Below are 18721 nucleotides of genomic sequence, written 5' to 3'. Positions count from 1 at the left end.
TTTTTTTTTTGCCAAGATGGCCCAAATCGAGTTGTACTATGTAAACTTTTGTTCATTATATGATATTTACGGTTTAGAAAAAAAAAAAAAACCTTTGAACAACAAATATCGAAACCCACTTACAAAGACGTCCGAAAGTCGAAAATCCACACGAAACACACCATTCGCGTATAAATAATTCCCGGCACCTGAGAAAGAGAGTTTACACTAATGGGCCGAGAAGGCCCATGGGCTAAACCATTATGTCAAACTTTGTTTGCTACGTAATTTATAACTGCCTTATCTATTTATCCCGCCGAATCACGCAAACGACAGCTCAGCACTCGAATCTATGACACAAGCTACAATTGAGATTCCAGTAATACCCTTGGTAAGAGGCCAGCACGCTTCTCTCCGACATCTTTGCGTATAAAGGATGAAAGTGGAATTTAAATTAAAAAAAGAATGATTCGTATCTCTTCGACGTTTCTTCCTCCTTCACCCTCTCCTCGTCATTGTAGATCAAGCTCCTCCTCTATAAGTCGCCGCTAATTTAATAGCCGGAGATAGTCTCCGATCGTCGACCGATCTCTTTATACATGGTAAAGTGTTTTCATTATTTGCTTCCTAATTTTGCTCTGAGTTAGCTCAATTTTCCGTGATTTTGAATTGTGAATGTTTGACCTTCTTGCAGAACATGGGACAAAAGAGATTGATGTTCTTCCTGGCAATTTTCGCTGTTCTTCTCTCCTTCTCAAGTGGAAGAGGTGGTAATGAAACTTCTAATGATTCTTTGTCTGCTTTTTTTCTGAGAAACTTAAGTTTATAATTCTCCCAAGTCTAGTTTAGATAATAAGTTTTGAAGCTTAGAGATGTAATGATAGTTGCTTGGGATGGTATGATTCATTAAGGGCTTATTACATGTTCTACATTTAGCATGAAGATCAAATATATTGATTTCAAAGCCTAATGATACAACAATCTTATGTAATTTGTGTATGAGTTGTGAGGCTTTAAATGAAGTCCAGTCTGGAACAAGTGGATTTATATGGTGACTTCTTTCTTCTAATTGCAGTTCTCAAGTTGAAGAGCGATGATGGTCGACATGTTTACAACCATACGCTTACTCTAACACTTGTGGAGTATGCTTCTGCGGTAAGATAATATGGCAGATACTACAGTAATCAAAAATAGCTGTAACAACTGTTTTAAGTTATTCCCCTACAGATCTCATGCCATTTATCTCTAATATTCTCTGAGAAAAAAATTGAACTAAATGCGTAGCACTTGTCCACGATTTTTCATTTATAGTTGCCAAACTGTTAATAGTACTTCTAGAGAAGAGAGAGAGAGTAAGCTGATAAAAGTTCACCAGTATGGATGAATCAAGTTTGTTTGTGTATGCAGGTCTATGTGTCTGATTTGACAGAACTATTTAATTGGACTTGTGAAAGATGCAATGGTTTGACAAAGGTATAACATTTGTTGAGATAAATCACTGTTTGAAGCCACGGTATGTAAAAATTCTGACGTGCTTTAGGATTGTGCAGGGTTTCGAAGTAATAGAGATAATATTTGACGTTGAGCATTGCCTACAGGTCTTTCGTGATATCATAAACTACATCCAGACGCAATGTCTTTAGTTGAACAATTATTAATATCAGTTCGTGTTGTTACTTGTAATAACAGGCATATGTTGGGGTGGCAAAGGATTTGAATGCTATCATTATTGCATTCCGAGGAACTCAAGAACACAGGTGTTTTTCTTGTCATTGTAATCATTAAGGTACATGCCTAAACTTGCTTGATTGCTTAATCAAGCTCAAACATTGTGCAGCATACAAAATTGGGTCTCAGATTTATTCTGGAAACAGCTCGATCTAAATTACCCTGACATGCCAGATGCAATGGTACGCTCTGATGGCAAGTTTTTGTCATCTATATTTCCTTGTCGTACGGTGGAAATTTAAAAATACTTGTCCTACATCGGCAGGTGCATCATGGCTTCTATAGTGCTTATCACAATACAACTCTACGGCCTGCAGTTTTGGGTGCAGTAGAACGAGCGAAGAAATCCTACGGGCCTAACATCAACATCATTGTGACTGGTCATTCAATGGGAGGAGCCATGGCTGCCTTTTGTGGACTAGACCTAGTTGTAATTCAAAACTTAAACTCTTAACCTACTTTTGTATATCTTATTTGTTATGGGTTCTGAAGTTCTTTGATTTTGATGTTAAATCACAGGTAAATGAAGGAGAAGAAAACGTACAGGTCATGACATTTGGGCAACCTCGTGTCAGGAATGCTGCTTTTGCATCTTATTACAGTTTGCTCGTGCCTAACACCTTCAGGATCACGCATGAGCATGATATGGTTCCTCATCTGCCTCCTTTCTATAATATTTTTCCTCAGAAAACATACCACCACTTCCCAACAGAGGTAACTTCGTTTTCTCAATCCACTAGATGTTCATTAGAATGACAGTTTTAATTTTTAAGCTACCTTATGCAAAAAAAAATGTGGATTAGACTAGGCGAGTGTTTTTTTTTTAATGTCTCAGAATATAATTTCTCTGTCTGGAAGAACCGATGAGAGAGTTAATGTTGTGTTTCGGTTTGCAGGTGTGGGTGAGAGATCTCGGTTATTCGAATCTTGTTCTTGCTAGTGTAGAGAAAGTTTGTGACAACACTGGTGAGGATCCTACATGCAGCAGGTAACTAGCAATCACACTCTAAAACAGTTTGCTGATATAGTTCAATTCCGAAAGTAGAAACTTAGGATTATTATTAACTACCCAACCAACCAGATATGAGTCACCAGACAATTTTAATGCGGATGATCCCTGTATAATAATAATTGTTGACATCTGTTGTTTCAGATCGGTGGTGGGGAATAGCATTTCAGACCATTTAAAGTACTTCGGGATAGACCTGAGGTGTGTGACGTGGAGACAGTGCACGATAGTGATGAGCCCTGAGATGGATAGATACAGCAGGAAAGATTCAAAGGGCAACCTAGTAGTGTCACGGACACTTCCTTCCACGAATGTTAACGAAACAAAAACTCTCCTCGAAAATGGGACTGTTTGAGTTCTAGAGGTGTCGGTGGACTTTGAGTCAAAAGCTTTGAAAGGGAAGGTGCATATGTGGAGAAAGAAGAATGGGTCGTTGATTCTTTGTGGGCTCCGGTAAGAAAGAAAGGAAGAAAGTGTGTAGATAATAACAAAAGACTTCTGTAAATAAGTCGTAGGTTAAACAGCGCAGGTGTAGTTGGAACTTGTAATTAAGTCATAGGTTTAAATCTATGTTCACATTCCAATTATGTAAAAGTGTATATAGATATTGTGACATCTGGCTGATAACTGTATAGTTTTGATGTGATCACTCAACAAACAAACTTATGGAATGCGAGACATTGCAAACCCACTGAATGAGAAAGAGTCTTTACATAGATCTCCGTCCTAACTCCTAACCGCAAAATAAAGACGCAATCAAAACCGAAAAAAAAATCATCGATCTTGTAGTTCCGATAATACCCTCGACTCTTGATGATATCTAACACGCGTCGACTCCTTCGCCCTTGCGTACAAAGGACGAAACTGGAAATTAGATTTAAAATTAGAAAAAGCAAACAGATTATCGTATTTTCAGCGGCGTTTCTTAATTCGCGAATCGCAATCGCAATTATTTCTCAGCCGAGGAGGAGGAGGATTTAAATCTCCGATCACTACTGTCCGTATTTATATATCCATTCGTGCTTCTTCTGCTTCGAACCTCAGTTTTTAACTGGTCGGTGAGTTCTCTGTTGGGGCCTTTTGGTCTAATTCTCGATTAGTTGGTTTCATAATTTGCTTTCCGATTCCTCCTTTGATTAGCTCAATCTTGAGTAGAGATTGATATGTTTTTGTTGACATCATGTTGCAGAACATGGAACAGAAGAGATGGGTGTTCTTGCTGGCAATATTTGCTTGTCTTCTTTTCTTTTCTCGTGGAAGAGGTATTAATGATTACGTCTCTGTTTCCCTTAACAAAGGAACTTCATTTTTCTTTGTGTCTCTTCTAATTAAGCTATTGAAACTTGTGTGCTTGGGAGCCAGTTAGTTAGACTAGGGTTTATTAAAGGGGACATTTTTATGTTACTTGATAGAATTAGCACTGTGGATATTATGGTGTGAGACTGTGAGCTTCTCTCTTTTTAGTGGCAGTTCTCAAGTGGGAGACTGATGATGATTCACCTGTTTACAACCATACACTTGCCTTAACGCTTGTGGAGTATACTTCTGCGGTAAGTTCTTTGAAATGCCATTTATCCTCTACTATTCTGCTAGATGAGAAGGGAACGTGTAACACTTGCGACTTCATTTCATCGCTTATTAGAAGTGAGTTTATGCTGATAACGAACGTACACCAGATGGGTGAATCAAAAAGCTTGTTTATGTGTGCAGGTATATATGTCTGATTTGACCGAACTCTTCACTTGGACATGTGAAAGATGCAATGGTTTGACTAAGGTAGTACATGTGCTTTTTGAAGGCACAGTATGCATCGATCTAGTAGCTCTTAAGATTGGATATTCTAATGTTCTTTGGGATGGTGCAGGGTTTCCAAGTGATAGAGATAATAGTTGACATTGAGCACTGTTTACAGGTATCTTAAGCTTTGCTAGGACATGATGTACTCTCATTGATCCATAATGATATTGGTTATTGTAACTTGTAACAACAGGGATATGTTGGGGTAGCAAAGGATCTGAATGCGATTGTCATTGCATTCCGGGGAACTCAAGAACACAGGTATCATTCTCCTCCTCAACGTAGTCTACAAGTTAGACCTTTTTATCTAAACTTGGTTGATACTTGATCAAACCCAAAACATTGTGCAGCATACAAAACTGGGTCTCAGATTTGTTCTGGAAACAGCTCGATCTAAATTACCCTGATATGCCAGATGCAATGGTAAAGATTTTAACAAGCAAGTTTTGTTCATGTAGTAAGGTGGAAGTTTTTAATAGTTTATCCTACATTGGCAGGTTCACCATGGCTTCTATAGTGCTTATCACAATACAACAGTACGGCCTGCAGTTCTGGATGCAGTAAAACGAGCGAAGAAGTTCTATGGGGAGAACATCAAGATCATGGTGACTGGTCATTCAATGGGAGGAGCCATGGCTGCTTTTTGTGGACTAGACCTAGTTGTAATCATCCTTGACTTAAACTAACTTTGTTAATATCTTATTGTCATGTCCTGTGGGGAGTTGTTAATAGACTTCTTTTTGGGATGTCAATCGCAGGTTAATGAAGGATATGAAAACGTACAGGTCATGACATTTGGACAACCTCGTATTGGGAATGCGGCGTTTGCATCTTATTACAGTTTGCTTGTGCCTAATACCTTCCGGATCACGCATGACCGAGATATTGTTCCTCATCTGCCTCCTTTCTTTTATCTTTTCCCTCAGAAAACATACCACCACTTCCCAACAGAGGTAAACAGAGTCTTTTACTGTTTTTATTTAGCTGTTCTCTCGGTATCTTTGTTGTTCATCAGAGTAACAGCTTTGAGATCTTTATCCAAGCATTTTGGTAATACTGTGTTTCGGATTGCAGGTGTGGGTGAGAGATCTCAGTGTTTTGAAAATTGTTCGTTTTGGTATTGAGAAAGTTTGTGACAACACCGGTGAAGATCCTACATGCTGCAGGTAACTTAACTATTATAACAGTGACTTATGTTTCAGGTTTTTGCAGTTTTAACATGAATCCAGTATAACTTGTTGGCCTTTTGTTGTTTCAGATCGGTGATGGGAAGTAGCATATCCGACCACTTAACGTACTTTGGGGTGGAGTTGATGTGCGAGACTTGGAGACAATGCAGCATAGTGATGGGCCACGAGTTGGAGAGTTACAGCAGAAGAGATTCCAAGGGTAACATATTCCTCTCCCGGATAGATCCTTCCCCGGAGGTAACTGAGTCGAAAACTATATCCACAACCACAACCGGAGTCTCCAGTATTTAGGAGCTGGTTGATGAGAGCGTTGAGCAAGAATGCTTGCTTGGAAGGGAGAGTTTGGGAGACTCAGAGGTGGAGGACGAAGAAGGGTTCTTTGATTATTTGTGGTCGTGTAAGATAGTGTACAGATAATAAACTAAGACGTTGTAAATAGGTCGTACTCGTCGGTTGATATATAAATAAGAAAGCATGTTAAACTTTTTATTAACTTAAGTCCATTATCATATATGGATATTGGATACAACTATGTAAATATAAAATGCGTATGGATATCCAATTTCTCTGGAAAGTGAAATTATGTATTATATCATCATCATATGTAATGTCCAGTGTCCGCATCTGTTCGAGCTCCAAAGCGATAAATGTGTTATCTTATTTACATGCTTTGGCTGATATACGAACTGACCATGCTAGTTGTAAACAGTTCAGGTTGTGAAGATATTCTCCTTTTTATCAATGATTCCGTTTTTGTTTGTGATTCTAATTTATATCTGACAAAAAAAAAATACAAAACGTTCTCTACACCAGTTACCTTAAATGTGGGTTGGCCTAGAAGGGGATAAGATTATGACAGCAACCAAATCTTTTGAAAACCGGATCGGACCGGCCAGTCAAACCGGTCCGACCATGACTCGTTGAAGAAGCCGAGTCCGGTTTGGTTTAAAACCCGGATTTGATAAAAACCATTAAACCGGCTGAAAACCGGTAAAACCGGCGACCCGGTTTAATTCTAAAACCCGGTTCTTAAAAATTAACATATACCTAGATTTTGACCCGCCCTTAAAAGGGCGGGTATATTTTTTTTTACATTTTTTTATAAATTTAATTTTTATATTTATGTTTTTATTTACGTTTTTTCATTATATAATATCAATATACTAAAACAGGAATATGACCTATTGATATATGTGTGGTCAAATTATTTTACGATAATTATTAAAACCTCTTATTAATTATTTAAAAGAAATATTATACAAAGAAAAATATAAATATGATTAAAAACATAAATATAAAAATTAAATTTCTAAAATATGTAAAACAAAAAATATACCAGCTATTTTAAAGGCGAATCCGAATCTAGTCAATACTATTAAAATAAAACATAACATATTGATATATGTATGGTAAAACTATTTTAATACAATGATTAAAACCTCCTATTAATTATTTAAGAGAAATGTTATACAATGAAAAACACAAATATGACTAAAACATATAAATATAAAAATTAAATTTCTAAAAGAATATAAAACTAAAAAATATAAAAAGGCGGGTCCAAATGTAGAAATCTATTTAAAACCCGTTAAACTAAAATCTGTAGAATATCGGATCATGATAATAATTTTTAATTTTAATTTTAGTTTTTTAGTTTTAGTTTTAATTTTATTTTTTAAAGAACATAATTTTATGTTTGTGTGTTTGTATAATCATATTCTGTATGATATGAATTTAATAGAATAGATAAGTTTTGTAAGTATGTACATGTATCATATGGTAAGGCTTCGCCTTTTTGTCAATATTCAGTCCAAATTATTTGTTTTTTCTATCTGAACATAAAAACAGGAATATAGGGAAGTTACGAACGGTTAACAATATTCGAAGCCCAAATTATCGTTTCATATGCCGAGGGAAGTTACGAACGGTTAACAATGCTCTAAAGGACCTTTTATTAATTGGTCATACAAGATAATTAATAGAATAGATTTTGACCCGCCCTTTTAAGGGCGGAAATTTTTTGTTTTACATCTTTTAATTTTTTATATTTGTGTTTTTAATTATTTTTGTTTTTAATTTGTATAATATCTTTTTAAAATGATTTATAAGAGGCTTTAATAATTATAATCTTTGTATAATATCTTTTTAGCAAGTTACGTGATTAATGACCATACTTAAGAAATTAAGAAATATAATTATGCAGTAATGGGCGTTCACAAAAAATACGATATCAAATCATATTGAATCATGCGCTCCTTTGGGATGTTACGTGATTAATAGCCAGTTACGTGATTTGACAGTTATATTAATACAAAAAGGTATATTAAAGATGTATTTAGTGGCAGTTATAAAAATTTAAAAGTGGACATAACCCTATATCAATTGGACATGTTGAAGAATTAATAGAATAGACTAGATTTTGACCCGCCCTTTAAAGGGCGGGTATATTTTTTGTTTTGTTTTAATTTAATTTTTATTTTTTTCTTTATGATTATATTTGTATTTTTGTATTTATTAAATAATAGCAATTTAAAATTGATCCGGTATATTGTCGGTCGAACCCGCCAACCCGCGGGTTTCAATTTTGTTTTGGTCAAAATATGACCCGCACAATCCGCAAACAAATAATTTACACCAAGACCCGCCCCATTTAATTTTGCAGATATCCACGGATTATAATTTTAAAAAAAATATTTAATTTAATTATTATAAAAATATGAAAATATAAAACTATATTTATAATAAAAATATAGTTTAAAAACTTTAAATTGTTTTTAAATTACCATGTTTTTGAAAAAGTGTTTACTTTTCTTTTATTTTATTTTTTAAATACTTTTCGGATCGGTGGGTACCCGCAATCCAAAATCTACCAATCCGCACCCACCCGAATAAAATACTCATTACCCGCATCCGCAAATTGATTTTTTCAAATAATTGAACAAAATTTATGATAAACTCTTAAAATAAAGGATATATTTTTATTTTATATTTTTTAAGAAATATAATTTTTATAAAATCTAGGTTGTAACCAATTATATCTCTGAATATCTATTTTTCTCTCACATTTCTGAACCTATAAATATAGCTGCAAAATATACTTATTTTCACTAATTATTAAATGTTTAGATGTTCGGAATGGAACTGAAATTTGATAGTTGGGTGGAAAATTCTTATGTTTATAGTGCTACTTATTATATTGTAGCATGAATAATGAATAATGATTTATACCAAAAAGAAAATGAATAAATGAATATTTTTTACCCCTTGATTAAATATAATAAAATAACTATACTATTTACATTAATGGTTTATATTGTATAAAAATTTTGATGTTTAATGTAAGTATTTCAGTTGTTAGACAATACATTAAAATGTTCTAATAGTACTATCGAATATTATGGTCCATATTCATTTTGGATCTGAGTTAATTTGGTTAGAAGAATAGAACTGGTGACTATATTAATATCGTGGCCATTATTGCATACGTTTCGGTTATCGATGTTACTATACATCGATGACTGGTTTTTATTTAGTTAAGTTTTGATTAATAGATAGTATAATACAACATACTGACACAATAAATTTCTTTTTTAATATGATGCAATAAGTGATAACAAACGGTTAATAAAAGACAGTTTAAAAACCAAGACATATCTATGTATCCGAAAACATAACTGATTATTTTCATAGAATTAAATCGTGGATTAAAAGACATATTATAAATAATTGGACACAACTATTATCAATTGGTCATACTGAAGAATTAATAGAATAGATTTATGTTTTTATTTACGTTTTTTCATTATATAATATCAATATACTAAAACAGGAATATGACCTATTGATATAGGTGTGGTCAAATTATTTTACGATAATTATTAAAACCTCTTATTAATTATTTAAAAGAAATATTATACAAAGAAAAATATAATATGATTAAAAAATAAATATAAAATTAAATTTCTAAAATATGTAAAACAAAAAAATATACCAGCTCTTTTAAAGGCGAATCCGAATCTAGTCAATACTATTAAAATAAAAACATAACATATTGATATATGTATGGTAAAACTATTTTAATACAATGATTAAAACCTCCTATTAATTATTTAAGAGAAATGTTATACAATGAAAAGCACAAATATGACTAAAACATATAAATATAAAAATTAAATTTCTAACAGAATATAAAACTAAAAAATATAAAAAGGCGGGTCCAAATGTAGAAATCTATTTAAAACCCGTTAAACTAAAATCTGTAGAATATCGGATCATGATAATAATTTTTAATTTTAATTTTAGTTGTTTAGTTTTAGTTTTAATTTTATTTTTTAAAGAAACATAATTTTATGTTTGTGTGTTGTATAATCATATTCTATATGATATGAATTTAATAGAATATATAAGTTTTGTAAGTATGTACATGTATCATATGGTAAGGCTTCGTCTTTTTGTCAATATGCAGTCCAAATTATTTGTTTTTTCTATTTGAACATAAAAACAGGAATATAGGGAAGTTACGAACGGTTAACAATATTCGAAGCCAAATTATCGTTTCATATGCCGAGGGAAGTTACGAACGGTTAACAATGCTCTAAAGGACTTTTTATTAATTGGTCATACAGGATAATTAATAGAATAGATTTTGACCCGCCCTTAAAAGGGCGGGTAAATTTTTGTTTTACATCTTTTAAATTTTTTATATTTGTGTTTTTTTAATTATTTTGTTTTTAATTTGTATAATATCTTTTTTAAATGATTTATAAGAGGCTTTAATAATTATAATCTTTGTATAATATCTTTTTAGCCAGTTACGTGATTAATGACCATAATTAAGAAATTAAGAAATATAATTATGCAGTAATGGGCGTTCACAAAAAAAATACGATATCAAATCATATTGAATCATGCGCCCTTTTGGGCCGTTACGTGATTAATAGCCAGTTACGTGATTTGGCAGTTATATTAATACAAAAAAGGTATATTAAAGATGTATTAGTGGCAGTTATAAAAATTTAAAAAGTGGACATAACCCTATATCAATTGAACATGTTGAAGAATTAATAGAATAGATTTATGTTTTTATTTACGTTTTTTTCATTATATAATATCAATATATTAAAACAGGAATATGACCTATTGATATATGTGTGGTCAAATTATTTTACGATAATTATTAAAACCTCTTATTAATTATTTAAAAGAAATATTATACAAAGAAAAATATAAATATGATTAAAAACATAAATATAAAAATTAAATTTCTAAAATATGTAAAACAAAAAAATATACCAGCTCTTTTAAAGGCGATTCCGAATCTAGTCAATACTATTAAAATAAAAACATAACATATTGATATATGTATGGTAAAACTATTTTAATACAATGATTAAAACCTCCTATTAATTATTTAAGAAAAATGTTATACAATGAAAAACACAAATATGACTAAAACATATAAATATAAAATTAAATTTCTAAAAGAATATAAACTAAAAAATATAAAAAGGCGGGTCCAAATGTAGAAATCTATTTAAAACCCGTTAAACTAAAATCTGTAGAATATCAGATCATGATAATAATTTTAATTTTAATTTTAGTTGTTTAGTTTTAGTTTTATTTTTATTTTTTAAAGAAACACAATTTATGTTTGTGTGTTTGTATAATCATATTCTGTAATGATATGAATTTAATAGAATAGATAAGTTTTGTAAGCATGTACATGTATCATATGGTAAGGCTTCGTCTTTTTGTCAATATGCAGTCCAAATTATTTGTTTTTTCTATTTGAACATAAAAACAGGAATACAGGGAAGTTACGAACGGTTAACAATATTCGAAGCCCAAATTATCGTTTCATATGCCGAGGGAAGTTACGAACGGTTAACAATGCTCTAAAGGACTTTTATTAATTGGTCATACAGGATAATTAATAGAATAGATTTTGACCCGCCCTTAAAAGGGCGGGTAAATTTTTTGTTTTACATCTTTTATAATTTTATATTTGTGTTTTTAATTATTTTTGTTTTTAATTTGTATAATATCTTTTTAAAATGATTTATAAGAGGCTTAATAATTATAATATTTGTATAATATCTTTTAGCCAGTTACGTGATTAATGACCATAATTAAGAAATTAAAAAAATATAATTATGCAGTAATGGGCGTTCACAAAAAATACGATATCAAATCATATTGAATCATGCGCCATTTTGGGCCGTTACGTGATTAATAGCCAGTTACGTGATTTGGCAGTTATATTAATACAAAAAGGTATATTAAAGATGTATTTAGTGGCAGTTATAAAAAATTTAAAAGTGGACATAACCCTATGTCAATTGGACATGTTGAAGAATTAATAGAATAGATTAAGTGTTTTCAATTATTACTAGCTAAAATTTAATACTCCCTCTGTTTCATTATAAGTGTCGTTTTGACTTGTGCACACGGATTAAGAAAGCATTTAATTTTGCATATTTTCAATATAAAAACATCATTACCGATACAATTCAACCAATAGAAAAATAGAATGGAGAATAAAGTTAATAAATTTTGCATTAAAACTCTAAACGACACTTATTTTGCAACGGAAAAAATTCTCTAAAACGACACTTAATATGAAACGGAGGGAGTATTTTATAATTAGTGTTCAACTATTACTATTTAATTGATTTTTTATTTTTCTAAGAAAAAATGTGAAAAATATATTTTTGACTCTTATATACTATTTTTATTTTACCATATTCTTAAAATTTGAAATGTTAGTTGTATAAATAAATAAATATGATTGTTTTAGCTGTAAATCATTTGTTTTTTTTATAAACTTTTAGTTTACATAGTAATCAGATTTATGTTTGTTGTTTATTTTGAGTTAATAAAAAAATAGAGAAAATATTATATGTAGAAGTAAAGTTTATATAATATAAATATATAATTATATATATTTTTATATAAATAAAAAACCCGGTTCGACCGGTTGAACCGGTCTAACCAGTCAACCAGTAGCTTCACCGAGTCGGCATCCGGTCCGGTTTTCAAAACATTGCAGCAACCTAACCAAAAATAATTTTATTTATTAAAGCACGTAAATGTCACACACCACTGTTGATTAATCGAAACTAATTAATTAAGCCGACGAAGTTGTTCCAACTGCTTCTAATTAATGGGATGGAAACATAGTTTTGAGTCTTTTGACTTTTGAGAAGGCTGATTAATACACTGATTCATATTTTGACCTCTGGCTTGTAACTAATGATCTCATTTAAACATTTGCTTTTTATTCACATGAATAACCAGTGTGTGTGTGTGTGTGTGTGTGTTTTTACAGCAAATTATTTGACATAATACTCACCATGCAATTGTTTTAATTGGTTGATAGCTAATAGTATTATAAGCTTCATCTACAGAAGCATTTTCCAAGATCTTGTAGCTTTGCAAGTGGCCTACATGTGTGATAGTAAGATGTACACGAAACGAATATTTTTTTTAAAAAAATACGAAACAAATACTTTGACTAACATTATCCACCACGTTGTTTGGTTTTTTTTCTTTTTTTTTGACAAAACACGTTATATATAGTTTAACGCATGCTTTTTAAACTAAAACTCTTTGTAATCTTGTTATACCGGAGATTTGAACCTGTTAAGTTGTTCTTCTCGAATATAGACAGGGAATTATAGAAAGGCTTTATGTGTAATTTTGAAATGAGACATATGAAAAAAGGAGTAGTTTTAGAAATTCCCCCAACTTTTTTTCATTTTTCTTTAGACTCAGCCGAGCATTTTTTTTCTCTAATAGTGTCATTTCCGTTTATAGTAATCGTAATATATTAAGATAGACAGGCTCGTGGTACCATCACGTGGTCCAATGGGCTTTAGTGGGGGCAAGGTAACTGACTCAAGCAACGGACACTTGACCTTTTCTTATTCCAGGATATGCAACTCTCACTGTAATACAATTGCCTCAAAAAATGATCAAATCATATTCCTTTTGTATTTGCCAATGGCTAACAAAACAAATAACAAAGTAGAAAATGTAAATAAATAATCAAATAATAACTTATATAGTATGTGTCTTATTTATTGTAGCTCACCATTCTATAAATAAATATCAGGGAACCTTATTAATACTGGCTAAAATATCATACAAATTTGGATATTATAGAAACTGTATTCACTAACTTTAGTCTTCCAAAAAAAAAACTCTAATTGGTAAACAAATAGGTCATTCATTATCATTTTGCTAATATTACACAATTTACAAAGAGAATACATTTTATTTTTTAATACTATTAGAAAAGTATTGGGAAATAAATAGAAACTGTCTGTTATATAACCGATCTGCAAATATGATTGGTCAATAAATCGGCGCGCTCTCTGTTGCGGTTGGATCCACGTCATCCCATCTCCCTCACACCACCTTCTTCACCTTATCTCTCTCCCTTAAAATTATTGTGTTTCTTTAAAGCTACAAATGTCATAGCCCTTAACAAGATTCACAAGGAGAGAGAGAGAGAGAGAGAGAAGATAAAGCGAAAAGATCCAAAGCTTTATTTCTTTCTCTCTTTCATTTTCTTTTCTGCAAAATAGGAAGATTGAAGAACATTTTGTGTTCATCTTCTTCGATAAAAACAAGACCTTGGTGTGGTGGGGTCTCTTATTCATTCCTGGCCTTGCGATTCCGATAAAACTAAGACCATCCCAAATCCAAATCCACTTGTTCTTCGCATAATAAATATATAGATTGATAAATAGATAGAGAGAGAAAGAGTTACCTACCTATTACCATCTATCTCTTTCTCTCTCTATCGAGCTTTGTCTCCTCCTCGTGTTCTCATGGAAGCCTCACCCAATGATCGCCTTCATTTCGGAATAATGGGTTTCGGGTAAAAAAGACATCATCTCCTCTGTTTCTCTTACAACTTTTACTGTCTGCTTCATCAGATCAATGTTTCTTTGTCTGTGTCTGGGTGATCCGTAGATTTTCCATTAATTTTAATCTCTAAATCAAAAAGTTCCTACCTTTTTCCACATCTGTTTCATCAATCAGTTTTCTAGTATCTGAACCCAATCGGTTCGTCCTTTTGTTTTGTCTGCTCGATCGAAACCATAGTAGATCTGTCTCGATCCGTTAAAACCTTTTTCTGATCCATTTAGATCGTTTCTCAGGTGCGACCATTACAATAGGAGATGCCAAATCAGAGCTCCATGTTGCAACGAAGTCTTCCCTTGTCGCCATTGTCACAATGAGAGCACTGTAATATTCTTCACTATTAAATTACTTTCCTGTTATGTGCTTCCTAACCGTAAAAATCATTCCTTTTAAAAAAAAAAAAAACTCTTATGTGTGTGTTTCATTTCAGAGCACATTGCGTAATATCTATGACCGTCACGAGCTTGTTCGTCAAGATGTTAAACAAGTACGACAACAACATCCTCTTAATTGAATCATGTCATCTCAGCAAGTTCTAATTTTGGAGCTTTTTTTTCTTTCTCTCCAGGTGATTTGCTCTGTTTGCGATACAGAGCAGCCGGTAATACACTATTCATTCTTATGAGCCTATGATGATGGTCAAACGGGTATCTGTATAGCTCTGCTTGTGAAATTTTGTTTTTTTGTTTTGGTTTCAATGTTGTTTTTATTCAGGTAGCCAAAGTTTGCACCAACTGTGGTGTCAACATGGGAGAGTACTTCTGCGATATCTGCAAGTTCTATGATGACAATGTAAATAAAGTTTATTTATTTCTTTTACACACGTGTGTGAATCTGTCTTCCTTCTCGGTATTTTGATTATAGTCATTTGCTCCTATATGTCCTCTGTTTCAGACTGAAAAAGAACAGTTCCATTGTGATGACTGTGGAATTTGCAGGTAAGAATCTTTCTTCTTCTTTTTTTTTGAAACTGCGTGATGTTTTTTTACTTGACATTTTCATTGTGTGTTGCAGAGTTGGTGGGCGTGAGAACTTCTTTCATTGCAAGAAGTGTGGTATAATTCTTCAAAGCCCCACGAACTTTTTTTCATTTCCTGACAGACAAATCAAGTGCTGTTGACTCCTTCCTAAAGCTATGTGTTTCTTTTTTTTAGGTTCTTGTTATGCGATTGGGCTGCGCAACAACCATCGCTGCGTTGAGGATTCAATGCGGCATCACTGTCCCATTTGTTACGAGGTACTACTACTGTTAAAGGGACTTCAGGCTTTAAACTTTTCCAGCAAAACATATGATGCTTTTTTAGCAAATTGTGTGCTAGTAGTGAGTAATGAGAGTATTACTTTGTTGCTCTTGCAGTATCTCTTTGACTCTCTTAAAGACACAACAGTGATGAAATGCGGACACACCATGCACTGTGAATGCTATCAGGAGATGCTCAAGCGTGACAAGTAATCTACACTTGTCTCTGTTTAAAACCTTATTGTTGATTGTGATAGATCTTTGAACTTGTTGGTTTTGTGTGTGTGTAGATTTTGCTGTCCGATTTGCTCGAGGTCGGTGATTGATATGTCAAAAACATGGCAGAGAATGGATGAAGAGGTTAATTTTAATATCCGTTGTTGAATAAAGTATCTCAAAAAATCTCTCAGATCCATGACTGAATGATAATATCAATTTTCTATGAATTGGCTTTTTCTTAGATTGAAGCTACTTCTATGCCTTCAGATTATCGCGACAAGAAGGTAAAATTAGCTTTATCTTTTCTCCTTCACACCAAGCTCAATCAAAACTAGGAGCATTTTAAAGTTAAAACTGACAAGATTTGAGCAGGTTTGGATACTGTGCAATGACTGTAACGACACAACAGAGGTATACTTCCATATAATCGGTCAGAAATGTGGACACTGTAGATCTTACAACACCAGAGCCGTCGCACCTCCTGTCCTTCCTCAATGAAAACACCAAACATCTTTCATGTATTGCCACCAGAAAGCAACCAAAGAAAAAAACTCTGATCAATGATTCAATATGATCATTGTTCACAAAAGCAAGACTCACATTTGTCTTCTTCATGATTCTATTTGTTGTTGTTCTTATATGATTATGTTTATTTACCATTAATATTTATGTGTGAGAATGCCAGGGTAATGTATAATATATTATATTCTTGATCCAGGAAAAAATTACCTGTGATTATATGTTTCATAACTCTTGTTCGGATCAACAAATCTTTGACAGTTACAACACTTAACACAGCTCATGAAACATTCTCTCCCAACTAGAAGAATTGTTCACCAAGCTCTTGACCAGCCATCCCTTCTCTAACCACCTTCTCAAAAAAGTCCTCAAGCGTATCCTTCCCATAACTCGGCGTCATCTCCTCACTATACTCCCCAGTCTCCGGATCAAGAATCAACATACTCTCCGCAGCATAGTACCTCCCGATCTTCCCAAACTCAGCAGCCTCCGCAACACCAGGAAACACCTTCGCCACACCATCAAGCACCCCAATCACAAAGTCCATAATCTCTATAGGCACTCTCAAGAACTTAGGCTCTCTCCCGAGTATCCTAAACAGAATCTCCCCTTGCTCCAACGGCGTCAACGCCTTCCCTGGACCCCCAACAGGCAACACCTTATTGATCTTCTCCTCTTCCAACACGCAGTCCGCTATAAACGAAGCTAAATCCTCCTCGCTGATGGGTTTGCAAGCGCAGAGCTTCCCGTCTCCGAACATCACGTAAGGCTTCCCGTCTTTGACTATCTCCACCTGTCCACCTAAGCTCTTGAAGAAAGCCGTCGGTCTCACGATGCTGTACGTAAAGGTGGAGTCTTGCATCATCAGCTCGGATTCGAACTTGAGCTTGGCTCGCTGAAACTCGAGGAGAGGCTTCTGCACGCAGATGGCGGAGAGGAGGACGAAGTGCGTCGCGCCGTGCTTCTTGCCTGCGAGGAGACTGTTCTTGGTGGCTTCGTAGTCGATCTTCCACGAGTCTTTGATCCCTCCGTTGCGGCTAGCGATACAGGAGACGACGACGTCGATGCCTAGGCCGAGACTCTCCACTGATTGTTCGAGAGAGTTTAAATCGGTGACGTCTGAGAAACACACGTTGGAGCCTCGGAGCTGTTTTAAAGTCTCTTCCTTGTCGTTTTTGCCTCTGACGCCGCTCTTCTCTCTCGCCACGGCGATCACGTTGAACCCTCTTTTGACGAGCTCTTTGACCACGAATCTGCCTATGTACCCGGTGGAGCCGACGACGAGAACGTTAATCTCGTTAGGGGGTTTGTTCCTGAAGGAGGGAGAGGGAGAGGAAGAAGAAGACGATGTATCGGTCTCTGAGATTCCAAGAGATGAAATTGGTTCGAGTCTTGATATCTTCGTGAGCTTGAAGAGATTCTTCGAGGAGGGTTCATGGGTTTGGAGAGTGGAAGGGAGAGGAAAGGAGTGGTGAGATCGTGAAACGAGTTTGGAATCTCTGAGGAAGGTTTTGGGTTTGAGTGTGTAGGAAGCGATGACGTTGAAGGGGAAAGAAAGTGACATCCTTTAGAGGAGGTTATGTACAATATCTGCTTCGATGAGAGGAAAGTTATTTCAGAGAGACGATGTGAGACTGAGAGCCATTGGTTGTATCCTCTCTGGATAACTCGTTTCATTTTCTTCTTCTTCTTCTTCATCCCAATTTTCAATTAAAAAAAAGCCCCGTTTGTTTTACTTTATTTACAATTTGACCCCGATAGTTTGTTCTATGGTTCTGAATTCCGATCCAGCAATTTTGATAAAAAGAAGAGAAGTTAGAAAACCAATTTACCTTAATTCATTACTAATCAAGAAGCAGAACGAGAACACCTTATTCATTAGTGATATATTATATATATATATATATATATAGATGGTACGGTACTGGTTAAAGGTTAGGTTACTGGTGCCGATACGATGGAGTCATGTCGAGTATGGGCATAAGTGAGTATAGACTGTGGGCAGAAGGTTAAAGGGAGGCTAAAGCATTGTAAGCGGATATTCACATAAGGACTGGAGGGTGGAAAATGTTAGCTGAGGTAACATGCCACGAGTGGATTGGTTCTAGT

General features: G+C 33.9%; 4 protein-coding genes across 9 annotated transcripts; 3 read left to right on the top strand and 1 right to left on the bottom strand.

Annotated features, from left to right (window-relative positions):
• Window positions 1-407: 407 nt before the first annotated feature.
• LOC108818132 (probable feruloyl esterase A) lies at window positions 408-3378 on the top strand. Of its 3 annotated transcripts, none has more exons than XM_018591013.2 (11): window positions 408-581; window positions 674-749; window positions 1055-1134; window positions 1387-1452; window positions 1530-1577; window positions 1669-1736; window positions 1817-1889; window positions 1973-2134; window positions 2227-2421; window positions 2604-2695; window positions 2861-3378. In XM_018591013.2, exons 1-11 carry the CDS (start codon window positions 579-581, stop codon window positions 3069-3071), a joined length of 1074 nt encoding a protein of 357 aa, XP_018446515.2. In that variant the 5' UTR covers window positions 408-578; the 3' UTR covers window positions 3072-3378. The 3 variants fall into 3 exon arrangements, with proteins under 3 accessions (XP_018446515.2, XP_018446512.2, XP_018446513.2); XM_018591010.2 differs by having other exon boundaries at window positions 417-581; window positions 1973-2137; XM_018591011.2 differs by having other exon boundaries at window positions 419-581; window positions 674-746; window positions 1973-2137.
• Window positions 3379-3615: 237 nt separating this feature from the next.
• On the top strand, window positions 3616-6192 carry LOC108818131 (probable feruloyl esterase A). Of its 4 annotated transcripts, none has more exons than XM_018591008.2 (11): window positions 3616-3774; window positions 3906-3978; window positions 4187-4266; window positions 4427-4492; window positions 4581-4628; window positions 4707-4774; window positions 4864-4936; window positions 5011-5175; window positions 5272-5466; window positions 5588-5679; window positions 5772-6192. In XM_018591008.2, exons 2-11 carry the CDS (start codon window positions 3909-3911, stop codon window positions 5992-5994), a joined length of 1080 nt encoding a protein of 359 aa, XP_018446510.1. In that variant the 5' UTR covers window positions 3616-3774; window positions 3906-3908; the 3' UTR covers window positions 5995-6192. The 4 variants fall into 4 exon arrangements, with proteins under 4 accessions (XP_018446510.1, XP_018446508.1, XP_018446511.1 ...); XM_018591006.2 differs by having other exon boundaries at window positions 4181-4266; XM_018591009.2 differs by having other exon boundaries at window positions 3627-3770.
• A 7980-nt stretch (window positions 6193-14172) lies between these two features.
• LOC108817672 (E3 ubiquitin-protein ligase MIEL1) lies at window positions 14173-16845 on the top strand. Its single transcript, XM_018590429.2, has 12 exons — window positions 14173-14587; window positions 14871-14958; window positions 15065-15121; window positions 15203-15235; window positions 15349-15426; window positions 15529-15572; window positions 15649-15689; window positions 15789-15871; window positions 15992-16083; window positions 16165-16234; window positions 16336-16377; window positions 16466-16845. The coding sequence occupies exons 1-12, from the start codon at window positions 14538-14540 to the stop codon at window positions 16589-16591; spliced, it is 804 nt and encodes a 267-aa protein (XP_018445931.1). The 5' UTR covers window positions 14173-14537; the 3' UTR covers window positions 16592-16845.
• On the bottom strand, window positions 16781-18287 carry LOC108815128 (divinyl chlorophyllide a 8-vinyl-reductase, chloroplastic). The gene has a single exon (XM_018587782.2). It carries the CDS (start codon window positions 18174-18176, stop codon window positions 16914-16916), a length of 1263 nt encoding a protein of 420 aa, XP_018443284.2. The 5' UTR covers window positions 18177-18287; the 3' UTR covers window positions 16781-16913.
• Between the last annotated feature and the right edge of the window lie 434 nt (window positions 18288-18721).

The sequence above is a fragment of the Raphanus sativus genome, chromosome 7, assembly GCF_000801105.2.
Source record: "Raphanus sativus cultivar WK10039 chromosome 7, ASM80110v3, whole genome shotgun sequence".
Taxonomy (NCBI): domain Eukaryota; kingdom Viridiplantae; phylum Streptophyta; class Magnoliopsida; order Brassicales; family Brassicaceae; genus Raphanus; species Raphanus sativus.
The sequence above is the reverse complement of the archived record's forward strand: the minus strand, read 5'-3'. Positions and strand labels throughout refer to the sequence as shown.